The 19513-nt window shown below is 41.7% G+C and overlaps 1 protein-coding gene across 1 annotated transcript in view; it reads left to right on the top strand.

The window, feature by feature from the left end:
* The window catches only part of nphp4 (nephronophthisis 4), a gene marked incomplete at both ends in the record, with an annotated part of 228353 nt that overhangs the window by 141837 nt on the left and 67003 nt on the right, over nt 1-19513 (top strand). Inside the window, 3 exons of the mRNA XM_080732808.1 lie at nt 4153-4290; nt 10492-10646; nt 17104-17295. Of these exons, the coding sequence (XP_080588934.1) occupies nt 4153-4290; nt 10492-10646; nt 17104-17295 (485 nt within the window). The remainder of the gene's footprint in view (nt 1-4152; nt 4291-10491; nt 10647-17103; nt 17296-19513) is intronic.

Here is a 19513-nt window from a genome sequence, read left to right as displayed (position 1 = left end):
AAATTCATGAATAATTGGGACAGTTCTATAGCGCAAGAATCCCACCCTCCTCACTAAGCCACTGTCTGTGTAGGGTCTCCAAACGGTGTCGCTTTATGACAAACAGCAAATATGAGTACTATATTTTCTTGATCGCATCTTGCCAGTAGTAAATTATTAAACTAAACAATAATGTAATGTAATGTAGTGCACCGTTTAAGTTGGCTGGCTTTTCTTTTATTCAAATCAGGCGAGTGTTGAGCCACAGAGTTATGAAGCTTCAGTGTTTCAGTGTTTAGAGTTTATGCAGGACACAAGAGACTTGCCCCGCCCAGCTGTAGTCAGCTGTCAGTCAGCTCTTTTCCCTCATTCACATATTAGCTGGTCATTACGTCACAATGTCATACTCCAATCAAAGCTCTCATTCAGTAGGGAAGGCTCCTTTAACCCTGCAAGGCCCGAATTAATTTCTACTGGCCCAAAAGAATTCAAACAAATCAGATGGTGTTGTAGGTGTCCTAATCACAGGAAAATGTAATGTTAAAAAATTAATAATGTTTTTGTAAGGTTTTATAGCCATACATCATAAATCCTGATCTAATTTGCATTTTGGGGATATTTTTCACAATATTAACATATGCACGTGTTCTAGACATTCTAATGATCATGAGAAACAATATTACAGGCATTTTACTTATGTTTTAGTGAGGAATAGCTTCAGTTAAAAAGTGAGATGTTGTTCGTCCACTACGTCCAGACGCTGGAATTTCAACTTCTCTGGGAGTTGTGAATGTCAGCTCCTGTGGGGGGTATTTATATGCAAATATCATGGCCAATGGCATTGTAATACTAAACAATAGGATTTAATGGTGATGTTAATGTGAAAAGAGAACAGGAAAACTAATTATAACATTTTTTTAAAAATGATTTAAAAAACGTTGCCGAAAAGCAACGCTGGGCCTTGCAGGGTTAAATACGGCTTGCTTTCTCTACCTATGCTTGGTTATCCGAAGCTTCGGATACTTGCTGCTAGCTGCCTCCTCCCCCCCAGCCTCCACCTTTGATCAAGTTCAAATACTTGTGATTACAGTATGTCTGATTAAGTTACGTGTCATGTATTGCTATTGTTCTGTTATTGTATTCCTATGGGGGGTCTTGCTTAGCGTTCCCTGATTTTGCTTAGCATGCTCAAAAAGCATGCACGAAATTCAGGGAACATCTCCGAACGCGGAGCCCTTCCAAGTGCCAAAATAAACTTTACTTTGACGTGAGTGTTCCTGACTAAATAATAGGTTGCCAATGTTGATGTAATCTCGTCATAAATGATGACAAGGCGGTTTTATGAAGGCCTACCTTCAATCTACAAGCTAAATAAAACATTGCTATACAATCACGTTTTGCGGTTCTTTTCAATAAAGGAATTATGTTCCTGGTAGTTTCATTTTAATCTGCACAATTTAGATGACTGGACCATAAAATCGGCAGTGTCAAACTAACTGCATGGTTGGTTTGCGTAAAACAGTTTTTATGAAGGCCTACGCATCTGAAATACAGTCTCTACTGTCCATTAATCATTTAGTTGTGCTGGGAGTCTGGCAATTATTATTATTGTTGTTATATTATAGTGAATAAAGTAAACGTAAGCAATTTACCCCGAGTGAGAGGACATTATGCTCTCATAATGTCCGCAGTGAGGGTGTTATCGGACGAGGCGCAGCCGAGTCCGATAACACACTCACTCAGGACATTATGAGAGCATAATGTCCGACCCCGAGTGGTAAATAGCTTTTCTACCACTTTTTCCCGTATACATGAAAGAAAACACATAGTTGTAACTTGCAAGGATCTTAAGTTACAATCATTATTGCCTATAAAACTTCCGCGAGACAGCAGATAGTTCCACAAACAACATCTTCTACTCACCAACAGATGGCGCCAACTCCATACTAATCCATGCGTCTAGCTTACAGCTAAGCTAACGTCAGTTAGAAGTACCGTTCCGGCCGTAAATAGAGGCTGTTCGCTTCCAGAAAGGCATAGGTTCAGAGAAAAGGGGCTTTAAAGTTGGCGGATTGCATTGGATCCAAATAAATCGGCGACTATAGCATGCACGTTAGTAAACATAGGACCGTTGCCACCGTCATTTGTTGGTTGGGGAAGTCCCCGGATGTACACTGAGCCGCATTGATCTCGGACACACAACTTTGCGGCAGTTGTCCTCTCATAACCTCCGGAATTTAGCCAATCAGAATCCAGTATTTGAACACGTGACTCGAAAAAGTGGTAGAAAGCTCTGCATTGCATTTACAGTATGGGTTTTATGTGTCTTTTACATTATAAAGTGGAGTTATCCATTGAGAATATCTCTGTAAACAACAAGCTTAACACCACAACAGAGTGGCTTTAGTCCTTTTTCACATTAATTATTTATCCTTTTTTTTGGTCAGGGATTTAACATTTACATCACTAAATGTATTTAGTTGTTTATTTTTCACTTGTTCATGTCAGCTGTCACCTGAATAACTTTATTTATCTTATGGACGCACTATATATGGCCAAGACAGAATTAATTTGCAAATCGAGACTGCTAACTATCATCACCTGGATCTCAATATACAGTATGAAGATCACAACACTGACCTCATCAAACTGGATATCCATACTTGGAGACAACTGGATCATCACCTAGATCTCCATATATGGAGCTGGTCAATACCTCTAAATCTGACCTCACGGACTCCATATATATATTATGGAGTCTGTGAGGTCAGATGTGTGTGTATATAATATATATATATATATATATATATATATATATATATATATATATATATATATATATATATATATATATATATATATATATATAATATATGCCCTTTGGGCGGTCTTACTGGTTTATGACAAGTCAGTGTCAATAAGTACATACATCAGTGCCAGTGCCACTAAGGCAAGAGTTTGTTCTTAATTGTATTAACCAAGAACTCCTTGTACAGACTAAAACTTCTGAAGGTGACGCGAAATCAATGAAGCCTGTCTCAGGTTGAACTTTCAATTCAAAGACCCAAAAGTCGAACTTTCAAACTGCAGCCATGGATGCATTTTTACACATTTGCCACTATTATTTTGCTGCACCTTTTTCTCGTGACAAATCATTAGGCAGTTGGAATGGCTCTGGAATCAAAGGCACCAATTAATTTTGTTGTTGTTCTCATAATGTATGGGCATGAAAGGGACACAGACAGACAGACAGACAGACAGACAGACAGACAGACAGACAGACAGACAGACAGACAGACAGACAGACAGACAGACAGACAGACAGACAGATACAACGGCTATTCCCTTTTTTGCAGGTGTTTTGGTTTGATTCCATCTAAACGTGAACAGTTAACTTCACTTTAACCTCACTTCCCTATGACCTAACCCTAACCCTAACCTCTCAAACACTATGCCTAACCCTAACCTCAACCTCACAGAAATGATTACCTCAAAATCCGCCTGACTGAAAGACCTCAGTGAGACCCCTGGCCTGTAATGGAAGTAAAATGACCATTAACGGTCCATTTGGTTCCATTTATACACTCTCAGAGTCGTGGGGTTTCCGTGGCCTAATGCATGCCAAACTGGGTGTCTTTGAAATTAAAAGGCTTGAGGATCACTGATATAGAGATTAAGTGGTTAAGTGTCGCACTTTGATAGCTGATGTCGAAGGTTGTTATAGTAAAAAAGCAGCAGCACGAGTATACTGTATATGGCTGTTAGGCTGGGCAATTAATGATCTCCCAGCCCTAATAAGTCGTGTCATTGAATCAGAATCTTTATTGTCATGTCACACATTTACAGGTGTAAAGAAGTGGATGAAATTATTATTCATGTGAGAGGTAGTGTAGAGCAGGGGAGAACAAAAGAAACAAAGTATCAAACATGTTAACAGGTAAAATGACCATGCATACATAAGTCTATACATGTGTACTAGTAGCAGGTAAGTAGATTATATTTAGTAGCATCCTATGCAGTTGTGTGCGTGCATGTTGTTGTATACATAACATGCCACACCTGAGGTTAAAGAAAGTAGCAACAGGTACAGTACAGTGCTCTTCAATTGTGTTTTAATGTTTTGCTTTTTGTTGTTGTTAATAATGGTTCTTGTTTTGCATTGTTTCTCAACAGCTCTCTCTGTCTCAGCTGGCCGCTACTTCACGCTACCCGACCATCAGCCACTCCAGCGCTGCGTTGCCGTGGCAACAGCCGTTTCCCTCTCTGCTCTATCCTTCCCCGTTGGCATCGGCCCACCAGCTGTCACATGTCGTAAGATTCCACCCCCGTACCCTCTCCCACATACACACACGCTCCCATGCAGGCACGCACGCACGCACTCACGTACGTACGCGCGCACGCACGCACGCACACACACACACACACACACACACACCCACATCAGGCACACAGGCATGCATGCACGCACATCGTCGAATGGTTGCATACACGCACGTAAGCGTGCACACACAGGCACTAGACACAGAACCATAAATGTGTATTTTCATGCACACATACATAACATACCAATGTGGGCATGTACTGCACAAACACACCGAAACCCACGGGCAAACACATGCACGCACGCACGCATGCACACATGCACGCACGCACGCACGCACGCACGCACGCACGCACGCACGCACGCACGCACGCACGCACGCACGCACGCACGCACGCACACACACACACACACACACACACACACACACACACACACACACACACAATGTAGACCTTGGCAGGAGCCCCTTCATGCTCTTTGTTTTGGGAGGTGCAGAGAGCTGATCCTTCTCATCTTTTTAATCAAAAGGAGCATTATTCTCTGACTTTGCTTTTCAATTCTTTGCACAAAGGCCGCTTCAGTGTCCTTAAGATTTCCAATATTTTAACATTCATAATATTTAACACATAGCCTGAAGAAACTGTTTTAATCAGCCTAGTCCAAGCATGTAATTAGTAGTTGTTGTTTGTCTACGTTGCATCTTTTTTATCCCTTCGCTTAACCGATTCAAAATTCCGTTCAGAAATGCGTGTCCTTGTGTACGGTTCATGGAAATATGGTTTATCGATTAGTGACCTGGGAGAGTTGGTGTATGCAAATGAATGGTACATTGAGTATAGCAAAAAATCTGTCTGATTTCACCGTAAAATCTGTTTTTACACTGATTTTACAGTGTTTATTTTGGGGTCTTTGACTATCTGGAGAAATGTATCATGAGGAATTGCCACCAGAGACAATTACAAGAAAGCTAAGATAGGGCTACAACAGTTAATCAAATCAATTGATTTAATCGATTATACACAATCGATAATCATTTAACAAAAGAATCATAAAATAACACTTAAGTGTTTACCCAATTCATTGATGTATACAAATAAAACAAATATTTAAAAGTAATTGATAGAATAATTTTGCCGCAGCCATACACCGAACAGGGTGAACGTAACATCTTCACCAGCGCTGCACTCCCAGGTCTGCCCCTCACTCAGGGGCGTCAATTGGGTATGGCAGGGGTATGCAGCTGCCATACCCTGGGTCCAGGGGGAAAATAAAAGTTATTTTTAAATATAAATCCATGAATTTCTCTTTGTCTATCTGCACAGTAAAATAACTACAAATGCTAAATTTAACAAAATGGTCACTTTAGCAAGGTATTATAATTATATTCTCCACACTTGTATTCTCCCCATCTTGACAGAATGGTATATTCCCAGGTTCCGCAGGTCAGCTGCACAGGTGCAATGCATTATTGTTTATTGTGGCACGTTTATTGCCAAGTTTAGCTGCTCTTGAACAACCGTTCCAGGCTGCCATATTCAGCCAAAGAAACCGTAGAAACCTGTGTAAAAAACTGACAAAACTCGCTTTTTATTTTTTTCAGACTCTGCGAGGCGTTGTGAGCATGTAGATCTGCTATTTTCACAATAGAACCGTGTTATCCAAAATGTAATGCCTCTTTTCCATGAGGACTGCCATCTTTGCCATACCCTAGCTTTTTGCTGAACTGACGCCACTGCCCTCACTCCACTCCAAAGCAAACATTCGTATGTCGGATGCTGCTGAATTATAGATTACGTGGAGAAAACATTATTAGTGAGGAAAACCTACATTTTCATTCCCTTACCTGCTCAGCTTGCTAAAAAAGCTTCTTTTTTTTTTGCAAGTTCAACAAAGTTCCAATGTCAGAGCCGGGGGACAGGAGATGGGGGAAGTCAGCGATCTGCCGCAGATTTTTAATAACTCTGCTGAATAATTTCCTGGAACCACACGGGGTTACCCTCCTTGTCTCACTGTGTGGTGTTTGTGCTGCTTTGGACCAGCAGACGTGGTTGCTTTGCCTTTGAAAGCAGTGTGTCCTCTGTAATTTAAACAGTGGTAGAAGAAGTCGTCCGATTTATTTTACTGTATAACAATATCACAATTTAGAAATATTCTGATATAAGTAAAAGACATTTTACAAAACTTTACTCGAGTAAAAGTGCAAAGCTATTGGGAGACAAATGTACAGTATCTGTACCAAAAGTAGAAGTATGCATTTTTGGAAGATTAAAAAGAAAACCTCTCATGAAATGTTTTGGAAAATAGCAGATATAGGTCCATGCATGAGCTACATCCCATACATCTGGGACCCAACCATGCACTCCACAAAATACATTGTGCTAAAGGGCAGCTTCACAGTATGATGGTTTGCTTCACTAAAATGATGTTTGAAGTGAACCCACTCATATGTGTGTCTCATGTGCCTCTTTGATTTATTTGCTGCCGACATGTCGACAGAAAACTGCTGGCAGTATGGACTCTGTGAATCAAGCATTTACATGTTTGTATTATGCTGTTTGAATTAAAAAGTCTCCAAGGGGGCTGGCTTGGTCTTCTTTCAGTAATTCCAGCCTAATTTATATTTAGTTGCTTGTGGGTGTCGCACACCCACACGGAAATAGCAGATCCACAAGCTCACAAATTCACAATGTGCTGTGGCACGACACATTGTGAGCTTGTAGATCTGCTATTTTTTTGGTGACAGTCATACCACAACTACCGGTATGTAGCCTTCCAATGCCAGCTCATATTTTGTTTGCTCAAGGCTCAAAGGGCATTTCAGTGAGTGTAGACTAAACCTGCTTTGCAGGGGATTGGAGCGGAGCACTGGTCTGCTGGTAAACAGCCCTACTACTAGCAAAGCTAAGCTAGCGATCTTATAGGTGCCGTCGAGTCAATCGATTTTCATTAGATGTTTTCCAGACTAATACCGGTATATAGTAGCAAAAACTGAGCTGAGGTTATCACAGTTCACTTTTGTAAAACACCCTCTATTTATTCTCCAGGGATGGGTAGTGGGTAACAGAACAATACAATAAGATCATACCTGCCACCTGTCAATAAAACATATCCACAGTGCCTACAGGACATATCATTTATATGCAGTAGATCAGTATCTCTCAACCTCTGGGTCAGGGCCCACTGATGGGTCTTGAGGATATTGCAAGTGGGCCCCCAAATAATTGGTAAAACACTACGACTGTAATGATGATATAATATTCATATTAAAATATATCGTCGTTGCAGAGTGAAAACCTTGTATGTCCAAAACCATTTGTTTTGCATTTACCATTTTAAAAATGATTTAAAGACGATCTACAAGCACACAACGCCTCGCACCGCGAGGTGTTGTGTGCTTGTAGATCTGCTGTTTTCACTACTTTTGTGCGACGGCCTTGTATGATGAAGCAGGGCTTTGCTTCGTGAAAAAATGTACAAATTTGAAACTTGGAGATACGAGGTTTCTGCCCGACAGTGACGATATGTTAAAAAACATGTCATGGTATTTTTCTTTAAACCCTTGAAAAGTGAGTTTTCATTGTGACACTGCTAAATGGGAACTACAGAATTATATACCGGTATGTTAGTTCCATTGATCCAAGCCAGAACACAATCGCTTGATTGATCATAACATGCTCTGTAAATGAATGCAGCACTCCCATTGGACCATTTAACAAGCCAGCCAATGGCCACGGACGCTTTCTAGGTTTTCATCCAGAAAAGGTTGAGAACCAATGCAGTTGACACTTTATACTCAATACTAGTACCAAGGTGTAATGGTCAAGAAAATAGTTATTTAATTTGTCCTTCTTTTCTGCAGCTGAACGACCTTGCGTATGACACACAATGTCACCATCTCGAACACACAACAACATAGTAGGCGTGACGTCGGCGGGTTCACACAAAGTGTAAGAAACCCATTACTTTTCATGGCATTTCAAACTGCAGGCCTCCTTGGCGCTTCCTCCATGTCCTGGCCCATTAGTTTATTGTTATCGCAGGTTGTTTCATCACAGGAAGGAACGTGGTTCATTATGGCGCATGCTGTAGCTATGTTACAGCGTGACTTTGGTCCAGGTCATTAGCCAAGCAGTTGATAGAAGGCCTCCGTAATGCGCCTTCACCAGTAGGCAACATCACCCCCCCCATGCCACCCCCTGCCGACCGAAACAGCCCCATACATCACAACCGACCCAGGAGAGAGTCTCCCAGCTGGAAAATGACACCATTAACTCTCCACGGCTAATTATCAGTGCTAATACCTCGCAGGTTATGCATATGTCAGTGGTAATATGAGGGGATTAATGTTGGCCACTGAAAATAAAGCCAAATTGGTCCACTGCCATTTCTGTGGAACAATGGTGATGATTATGATGATGATGATGATTGTCCGTGTTATTAATCCCTTTATGAATATTATTATGTTCTCCATAAGAGTCCCAGAATGATCAAAAGGAAAAGAGGCAAGTATAAAAAGACTTGAGCCAGATGAGACAAGGTCAACAAATGAGCAGAGATACTGTGTAACAGAAGAACAGATGGACTACAAGGACAGAACAAAGTCAACGCACAAACATCACAAGCATTTGACCCCTCAATTATGAAGAATATTATGGTTAGGGTAGGGTAATTCTAAGCAGCTTGATTGCATGAAGCATGAGAATATGATTACAGTATGTGATGTATTTACGTCTTAACCCATTTAGGCCTAACCTACAGTTAGGCCTAAATCAGAAATTAGCCTACAAACACAAATATGTTGCCACATACTGTACATGTACTGTAAGCCCCTCCCATACACTAAAATGTGTTCCCGGCCTGAATGGGAAGCAGCTGTATCTATCTCTACTGGGTTTGAAACTAACACTATACTCAAGGTGGAACAATGCAAACAATGCAAACGTATCACGGTTACGTTCCCAAATAGAATAATCGCGATGAACTTAAATGTTTAACATTTTACTATGAAGCAAACTGACATAAAAAAAAAAAGAAAAAATCTAATTATGTGGATGTTGGGATCCACATGGGAACGCTGTGGCTCCAGTGTGGATCTCGGACTTCATGTGGCCCGCTTATATTGAACATAATGTGAACATAGATTTGTAGAGGTGCTTCCGTAGCCTACTGGCAGTGAGTGTACACAAGAAGTTTGCCAGATTAAAGCCCTTTGCACACAGGACAGTTGCGTTTTATTCGTTTGCTGCATGAATAAAACGCATTGGATTTGGTGTACAATGCTGTGCGGAATCGGCGCTGCGGATCCCAAAAGGAGTCATAAAAGGAGTGATGAGTTCTTTACCGCATGCGACAAGACGCACAAATCGAACTGGGTTCGATGAGAAAAAAAAACGCACGTCCGCAGCCACTCGTCGCACGGCTAATTCGGATCCGGTGTGCGTGAAGTCGTAGAGAATCATTATTTTCTTTAAAAAAAATGAAATTGTCCGTTTTATCCGTGCGGATAAACGCGCCTGTGTGCAAAGACCTTAACTCCAGACATATAGACACACAGACAGCCCCTCTCATAGACAGACATCCTCTTGCAGAGTCATGTTGTAAAAACTATGCAAGACAGAATGCGAATGGGGGGTGTTCTGGTCTGGTGGTGCATGGGTGAATATCCTGCCACAGAGATTGGAGGATGGAATCCTCCACGGCACCTCAAGCTTGGCCGGACACTCCAACAATCACCATTGGCAATGTTGGTCTGTGTCTGTGTTATTACAGTGTTTGACGATAGATAGGAATGGAATGGCGAAAAATGCATGCTGTAGGATCTCATTGCTATATTTTGGAATGTACCAAGTCATCAAGAAACTGTATTTATTAATGCTAAAATATATAAATACATAATGTCCGGTGCTTATGTCATTTTCATAATTAGAATATTAATATTTAACATTACATTTTATTTAATTTGATCATATTTAGGCACGTTTAGAGAAGCAGTCAAAAATACATTTATGTGGAATGGAGAATGTACCATCAAAAGATTCTATTTAATTGAAAAGGTTACACAGTATGGCTTTAAATTAACACTCAAGATCTTACAGAGCATCACTCATTCCGGGGAATTAAGCACTATGATTTTCTAAGTGGCTGATAAACCTTTTAACCACTAACTCCTCCTCCCGTCTTGGCTCCAGGCCTGTCCAGCTGCCAGCAACATCGCCCACCTGGAGGTGGACCTCATGCGGGATGACGATGGGGACGGGATGTCCATTGATGGGGACCCCATGAGTGAGCTGCCCTTCACCCCCGTCCACGCGCCTGTGATAAGCCTCGGCATGCAAGTCTCCAGGTGAGCACAGTTAAGGGGGGGGGGGGGGGGTGAGGCTCACATATCGACCTCAGCCACACCTTTGACACAAACAACTCTTCGCTGTCGGTGGAAACCTTGTGCTGTATGTCCAAAATTGTTCCTTTGTTGGACTTTGTTTGTGCAAAACTGTTGTGGAACTTTAGTTCCAAATATATACTTTGGTTTTCAAACTTTTTGTACCCAAGGCACACCAAAGGGCAAGTCAGAATAGGCACACCGGTATTCATAAAGTGCAATATAGCCTCTAACATGTTATAACTTTGTAAAAATGTACTATTGCCACATATAAAATGTAAAATGTTACCACTTAAGCCTGATTTCATACTTTTTCAAACAAATAGCAAAAATAACAAAGGTTGTAGATCTGCTATTTCTATTTTTTTTTTATGTGTGAAAGAAAATCATTAGTGTTTAGATTTAGAATATAAATATATATACTAGAAAAGAAAAATTTGAAGAAATTTTAGTTGTGCCTGCAGCTCCCATCGTCCCTATTGGTCTACAAACAGACTGTCTAAGTACTAAGTACTAAATTAATATTAGAATTTAGAATATTCTTCGAATATGGAAATAATATGTACATTTGAATATGAAAATTAATATTCGAATTATTAATTATTATTGTATTTATTTATTTATTTATTTTTTGAGGAGGGGGGCTAGTGAAAGTTATGGGTATGGTGAGTGTGATATGAAATGTAAGCTTACCATAATCACAGTAATGTGTGTGTGTTTTTACAATTTATAAGTCCAATATTCTAATTTCATTTCTGAGGAATATTGGCAGCTCTACTAAGTACACACACCGAGTTTCGAGACAGATGCTGCTAACTGGAGTTATGGCCGTTTAAAGCCCAGCCAATAGGAAGACAGAGGGGGTGGGGCTTAAGCAATTATAGCTCGTCCCTATTGGCCGGAAAAAGTCCAAAGTTGTTTGAGTGTTTTAAAGTTTAAATCACGTTGCTAGGCAAAAATATGGAAGAGTAATGTGGCGCCAAAATGTATTTTTATACGTTTTCCCCCATTCAAAGTCAAAGGGGGTTTTTGGGCGTCATTTTGTGCGAATTACGTCGCCATGGTAACGCCGATCGGAAAGAAAAGTTATAGTACACCATTCCCGGCCGAGCCGCATGTTTTGATGTATATATTGCAGGGGTGGCGTAAATCATGCAGCAGTTATTATGTGCCAAAATTTGCAGGAAGAATATTAATTATATAAGTATGGCGGAGTGTTTCGCCATTGCATGGTAGGCAGTGCCAGGCACACGTAATAAATAGAAATTAGAATATAAATGAGCATATCATATAGTCAATTAAATATTAATTCATAACATTTGTATAGTTTGTGTAGTATACTGTAATAATAATGTGTGGTTGTCATAAAATACCAAGGCATACCTCTTACTCACTTTTTTTTAGGGTGCCGACAAATTGCGGGAGTGTTTCCTTATTCATAACTTATATCTCAGTTTGAACTGAGTGTGCACATTCCATGTGTTTTTTTTCATGCATATTTCATGTTGGTGCATATTTCCCATTTCCAACACCAAGGCAAGTCATTAAAAAACACATTGCAAGACAAGGTCCTTAAAGAGGTTATCTATTAAACACAGACACACAGACGGACAGACACTCATATAGATAGCTAGCATCTTTCAGAGACCCGCTGTAAAAACTCTACCCAGAGCCAACATCTCTTGTTCACTTGTCTCTCCATTCCTGAGATTCCTGGAGCCGATAATGTGACCTAGATGATGCCCTTGACCTTTTTGCCCCAAACGTTACGTTAATCATCTTCGGGGCAGCCTACTGATCACTCCCATCACAGAGAGACGGACGGACGGACGGACAGACAGACAGACAGACAGACGGACAGAGACACACTCACACGCACACACAGAAACGATTAAAATACCCTACATCAGGGGTGTCCAAACGTTTTTCAAAGGGGGCCACATTAGAACATATTAAAACACCCTCGGGCCGACTATCTCCTGACCATAATAAAGTCACATACATATGCATCGCAATTACAATATTTTATTTAACTATCATCATCAATATTTAATATCAATTGTCTTTTGTCAGGTGTGTGACTCACATTACCAAATGTAACCAGACGTGCAAGGTAAAAAATACTATAAAATAGCCACGGAACAAGGAATCCTGACAAATTATACTATAAAATAAAAACTTTTTATGGTGCTGGCGGGCCGTTTATAGTACAATTAAGGAATGAAGCTGCGGGACCCATACAATTTGTCATCGGGGCGCATTTTGGCCCCCAGGCCGCACTTTGGACACCCCTGCCCTACATGGTAGTCGAGCTATCCATTAGGGCATTCACCAAATATTCGAATATCAAAGTCACTATTCGACATTGTTCACTGAAGTCGAATATTCACTTATTTTAATTTTTTATTGTTTTCTCTTAAAAAAAATGCCCCTGGTGGATGAATCTGTTAATGCTTTATACCAGGGGTTCTCAAACTTTTTTAGGCCATGACCCCCAAAATAAACATATTTGAACTGGGGACCCCCACCCTGACAAGCACTTGGAATTGTAGGTATTACATTTAATGTGACTCGGTTCCGCAGATAAATATTGTGAAAATAGCAGATCTACATGCTCACACCGCCTGGCAACGCGAGGCGTTGTGAGCATGTAGATCTGCTATTTTCACAATGTTCGCCTCTTGCTTACTTAATATTTGACAGTTTGGCCAGTCCTGTCGAATATTCGACTATTCGAATACTTTGAGGTTGAATAATCCGAATACTAAAAATCACTATTCGTGAATGCCCTACTATCCATGCAGGCGGTCAGGGTACAAATGGCCTAAAATAACTTGTGGAGAGAAGCTGGCTTTTGTCTGACAGTCTGGCCTTTAGATCTTACAGAACAAAAGACAGTTCATATTGTACAAAACATTAGGAAAGCAGGGCCATGCTGACCTATTTTGGTGTCCGTGTTTGATGAAACTAATAAATCATGTATACGGTAGTATCTTGGTGGTGTTGTGTGTGTGTCAGTAAATCCTGGCCAACTTACTGTTTAACAACTCAAACCTGCTTTTAAATGGTAAGAGATAGGTGGCTCTTAAAGGCACTCATGTTGGTTAAAAGCCACTAGTGAGTAAGTTGGCTTTGAGCATGCTTTTAACATGCTCCTGATTTATCTAACCTGTTATCTCAGCCCAAAGCCTTGTACGGGCCACCATTAGGCCACAATGCTCCACTGTGTGGCTATCTACTGGGATCGATTGGCTCTCTAATTGGCATGTGTGCACTGGGTACACGTAGTATACAGTCAATAGGCAGCAGTGTTCTGCCTGAAGCCAATTTGAGACAATATTTTTGTCAGCTGTTAAGTGCCTTTTTTGAGTAATGGCGTTGTCATTGTAAACATTCTTAAGCCCAGCTGTAAACATTATCCGTCAAATTGGATATAATCACTACAACACAATACGTTCAGAAATTACAAGCCTGCTAATGATAAAGAGAGCAGATGATCATTGTAACAGCAATGTAGCAGAGTTATTGAGGTGGGATATCAAATGATGATGGCCTAAAAAAAAAGAAAAAGAAAAGAAAGAAAGAAAGAAACAGCCACAGCATCTCACAAACAAGGGGGATTCTGTCAGTTCAGACAATCTGCAGACAGCCTGACACAGAAACTGTCTCCCAAATCCCCTTGTTTGGATCCAGGTATGCCGGTGTCCAGTTCACTGGTCTGAGAAATCTCTGCCTCCTCCTCACTTGGAGTCAAACCACACGCAATTTAGACTGTTTTCAGTGTGGCATGAATGACCCACTTAATTGAGAAGAACAATGAACTTCACAGAACTTTAATTTAATTTGAGTTGCGATGCATATCTGATGGAACTCCTTTTGAAATGAAAATGATGGGCTTGAATATTAATCCATCGGGGGGACTGAATTAAGATATCACTTTTGGCAAAGGGGAAGAGATGGGAAAGTGTGAAATCAATGCAGCCACGGGCTGAGGCTTGCTCGCTCGATAATGTCTCCCTCGCTTCTCGTCGCCTTAACCCATTTAGGTCCTAGAATTATGGAATGCTTTAACCAGTGAAAAATAGCAGATATACAAGCTCACAGCGCGGCACCGAGTGCCACGCTGCGAGCTTGTAGATCTGCTATTTTTGAAAAAATCTTGAAAATGTGTGCAAATCTTTGAATATATGTAATTTCAAAATGAACGTTCATAACTCAAATTTTGCTTCTGGGGGGTCCCTGGAACTAGATATTTCAAATACATATCATTTTGGGGGTCCTTCAAATGAAAAGGTTTGAGAACCACTGACATAGTAGTCTCAAGAACAGACTAACTGAGCTCCAGTTAAGTTGAAAAGGACCTTTTCTTTAACGATGGCAATAGCCAGATTGCTGACATAGAAACATAGGTTTTTCCAAAAACCTTAGAGAGATTCAAAAGACACTAATAGAATCGGGTCAAAATTCTAATTTTCACGATTTTTCAAAAATAGCAGATCTACAAGCTCGCAGCGCGGCACTCGGTGCCGCGCTGTGAGCTTGTATATCTGCTATTTTTCAATAGTTAAAGCATAAAATAATGATACACAATGTAGTGTACCCGTTCTGAACGGGTTTAAAAAAAAAGAGAAATCCCTAATTAGCTTGACGTAGGGGCGTGGGCTTAAATCCTCCACAAGTGTAACATTTTGGGCTTGTCTGTTTACCAAGCGGACACGGTCATTATCTGTATTAGCGTCCCAAATAAAAACAAACACCATCCTTCATTTTCCTCCTCCTGCACTTTGAGCCCGCCATCTGTGCCCTGCACTTGTCATGCACCAAAGTATTATATGTCAGCATGGGGAAGTATAACGTCGCTGTCGTCGGGCAGAGACCTTGTATCTCCATTTATTTATTTATTTTCATAAATGAATGCCCTATTTTCGTCTAACGAGTGCACAAACAAAAGTAGCAAAGCTAGACGATCTACAGGCTAACTGTGCGTCACAATGTGTCACATTGTCAGCTTGTAGAACTCTGTGGGTTTTATAAATATTCAAACAATAAAAAGTATTAACAAGAGCGTGTGACTCACTACATAGTAATTAGGTTGGATCCACAGATGGAAAGTAATGGTTTTGTACATACAAGGTCTCCGCCCGACGGCGGCGATAAGTTATGACTGTTGCCATGGTTTCGGAGAAACAGGTGGCCACTGTGATTAGAGATAACTGCCAATTATAGCTCGAAAATCCCCGGGGAGCAATTTGGCACCCGTCGTCCTCTTCCCCATAAGCATTCTCTCTGCGACAGTTTGACAGATAATGCTGACATCCGTGCGTTCTCCCCTAACCTAACTGCTTCGCCGGATTTTGGGAAGTCCACACCTGTGACGTGAAACGGTACTCTACCGGCATGAGGCGAAGAGAATCAAAACGACATTCTTCAGAATGTATATCCATTCTTGTCCTGCTTGGGAGGGAAATCATTCCAATTACACCTACTTATAGGCCTAAAATGCTTGGGGGGGTGCAATAGCTCGGTGCAGCATGGACAGGGGCGTCACACCAAATTCTGGGCCCTGGGTACAAGGATTCACTGCGGGGCCCCCATGAATGTTAACTATTGAAAAATAGCAGATATACAAGCTCACAGCGCGGCACCGAGTGCCGCGCTGTGAGCTTGTATATCTGCTATTTTTGAAAAATCTTGAAAATGTGTGCAAGAAACCTATGTCAAGGACCCCCAAGATGATATGTATTTGACCACGGACCTCGATCTCAAAATATTTAGTTCCACGGACCCCCCAGAAGCAAAATTTGAGTTAGAAATGTTCGCTTAAAAAAATACATATATTCAAAGACTTTCACACATTTTCACGATTTTTCAAAAATAGCAGATCTACAAGCTCGCAGCGCGGCACTCGGTGCCGCGCTGTGAGCTTGTATATCTGCTATTTTTCAATAGATAAAGTTACTATAGGGCCCCTCCACCTTGGGCCCCAGTAACTCAGTCCCACTTTCCTACCCCTTGTGACGCCCCTGAGCATGGATACTAACCATGTTACTGTACCACAGTCACAGCCCCTTCTTGCTGGGAGCCCTGGTGGACCAAAATAACATCTGCTCAAGTCTTTGTAGTTTAGTTTGTTTAGAACAAATGAGCAGCGTTTGCTCTTGCTCTCTCAGTGGTTCCCATAAATGGTCTGCCGTGGCACACGTCCAGGTGTGCCTTGGTATTTTGTGTCTTTATTTTGGTAAGACATTTTTAAATGTATTTATTTTACCACTCATTTTCACTAACTAAGCTATTTTAGCTGTGTATGCCTACAGGTGTGCCCTGAGAGTTTGACTTGCCCATTGTGTGCCTCGGGCACAAAAAGTGTGAAAACCACTGCTCTGACTGAATGCTCTTGTTTTCTTTCTGATTTCCCTTACAGTTCCTGCTCAGCCAGTTCCCGGAGCTCCCTGGCCCACTTGTACTCCGCCGGCTTCCCAGACATCTTAGACTATAATGGGCAGGTGGCAGAGGTCCTGGACCCCACGGAGCCCACGCACTTTGACCAACAGCGCGAGGAAGCAGACCCCCTGCAAGGCAATCTGCTGGTCTTCCAGTTTTTGGCATTTTCCAGGTGAGCTCACGGGGGCCGGGTTCAAATCAGGCTTCCGCGCAGCGCGTGGTGTTGTCGCCCGCCTTCGGCTCATATTGATCTGGAGCAGCGGCTCACCGGTCTGACAATTTGTTGAAGCATGCTGTTGAGAGCTTGGTATGGATCTAGCTTGTGTGTGTGCGAGAGAGGAAATGAAATGCCAAGTTATATGTATTCAAGGTATCACAGCGAACGTGTCCATTGGTGGGGTTAGAAAAGTCAGAATGGTGGGTGTTAATTTATGCAACAAATGGAGACTTCACAGTCTCCAGTCGTACTCTATATCAAGAAAGCTGTCTGTCTGCAGAAATAAGAAGTCTGTGATTTCTCTGCACTTTTTCCCTGACATCTCACTTTGAGCTGAGGTGACAGGCCTTTCGTAGCCGTACTGCATGTGGGCATAGATAGATGCTTGCCGCACTTTCGGTTTGACAGCCAAGGACGCCACCCCGCCCCACGCTTTGTCTGACATGCGACCGAGACACTGGTGCACTTGTGCGACGAATGGAGTCCCGCCAATCATCCCCTCAACTTTCATAGCCGGCGCACCCGTGAATACTATCCATCTCAGTGGCTGTCCTGTCAACGGCGCATCACCGAGACCTCCGGAGCCGCCATCCCCTCTGTCAGAGGCTGACACTGGAGGGGCCCAGCTGAAAGGATGGATACAGACACGCCCTCTTTGTGCCCCTCTATCTTGTCATAATCTCTGTCAGCCACACGATAAAGCCCACGTTTGTCATGTCCATCACATGCTCACCGTAACTCGACTCCATACTGTAAAGGTTCCATGTAAAACGTAATGTCATTTTTTGGAGGGGTGATTTGAGCGGTTCTAACCGCTCCTACAGTATGTCTGGCTTTGTTTGTACCGTAGGTCCCTATAATGTCCCTATGTCCGTATGAGCATGAGATTAATGTCATAGAAAGACCGACCTCAACACGGCTGATGTCACGGACAGAATACAAGGAGATATGCACGGGTGTCATACCATGCAAAGTGAACACCGCTTTTTTATCGAATACTCACCCCATGGAGACTTTTGTTCTTTTGTTAAGCCAATTTTTTATTATAATAAATATACTGCCTTTGATTCCGGATGGAGACACAAATGCAATCGAAATACGACAAAACAAAAGAAAATCTACCTATGAATAATCGTTTTTGGGGTGAACTATTCTTTTAACTTTAGGAGCTGAGAAAACTGCCTTCGATATCCCCCAGGGTGGAGGAAATTGCAGAGTTGAAACATTTATTGACATTTACATGAAACACCTCTGTCTTTTCTGTTCAGTGGTCACCAAATTCAGCTCATGCCTGTGATATGCCTGATAATGTACAGAGAAAACCCACAATTCACTAATCTATGGTTTTGATTAACCACATTAACCCTTACTGTGGACAATTTTTTGTTTATTTATTATTAAATGCCTCAGTTTACTATCCGATGGTATATTGTGTGTATCACTTTTTTTTCTTTCTTAATTTAATAGGCTTAAAATAGACAGGCTTAAAAGACAGATAAAGCAAACCGGTAATGTAGGATAGGGCCCCCATTGTTGCATCTGTGTCATTTATCTGGCTATTCAAGCTCATAGCGCATCACTTTGTGCTGTGCTATGAACTTGTAGATCTGCTATTAAAAAATAAAAAGGCCTATATATTTTTTTAACTCAAAACTTTGCTTCTTGGGGTCCCTAGAACAAAATATTTTGAGATGGGAGTCTGTGGCCAAATACATATAATTACATATAAGAGTTGTGTGTCATCACCATAACAATGGAAAGATATTATTGGCTGCTGATAACACGGCCAAGGGGAAGCGTATACAGAGTGAACAGGGCCAACTACGGATTCTTGGGGGACACCACAGGTGACGGGTTGGGTCCGGGATTTAGCGCCTCCCAAGGAGAAGCACTCGCTCCCAGATAGGTAGGGTGGGAACCAGTCCAGGTTAGAGTCCGATGGTGGAGTGAAGGCGATTTAGGAGGATGGCGTGAGCGACTGTATCGATTGCTGCGATGAGATCCAGGAGGATGAGGAGGGAAGGGGAGCCGGCGTCAGCTGTCATGAGAATGTGGTTTGTCACCACTGGTGTTTCAGTGCTGTGGGCAGAGCAGAAACAGCGGTTGTTGCTGTTGAGGTGGTCTTGCAGTTGGACGGCAACTACCTTCTCCAACACCTTGAGAGGCATATGGA

The sequence above is a fragment of the Nannobrachium achirus genome, assembly GCF_963921795.1.
Source record: "Nannobrachium achirus genome assembly, chromosome: 9".
Taxonomy (NCBI): domain Eukaryota; kingdom Metazoa; phylum Chordata; class Actinopteri; order Myctophiformes; family Myctophidae; genus Nannobrachium; species Nannobrachium achirus.
Note: the sequence above shows the minus strand (reverse complement) of the source record. Positions and strands in the feature narration are given on the sequence as shown.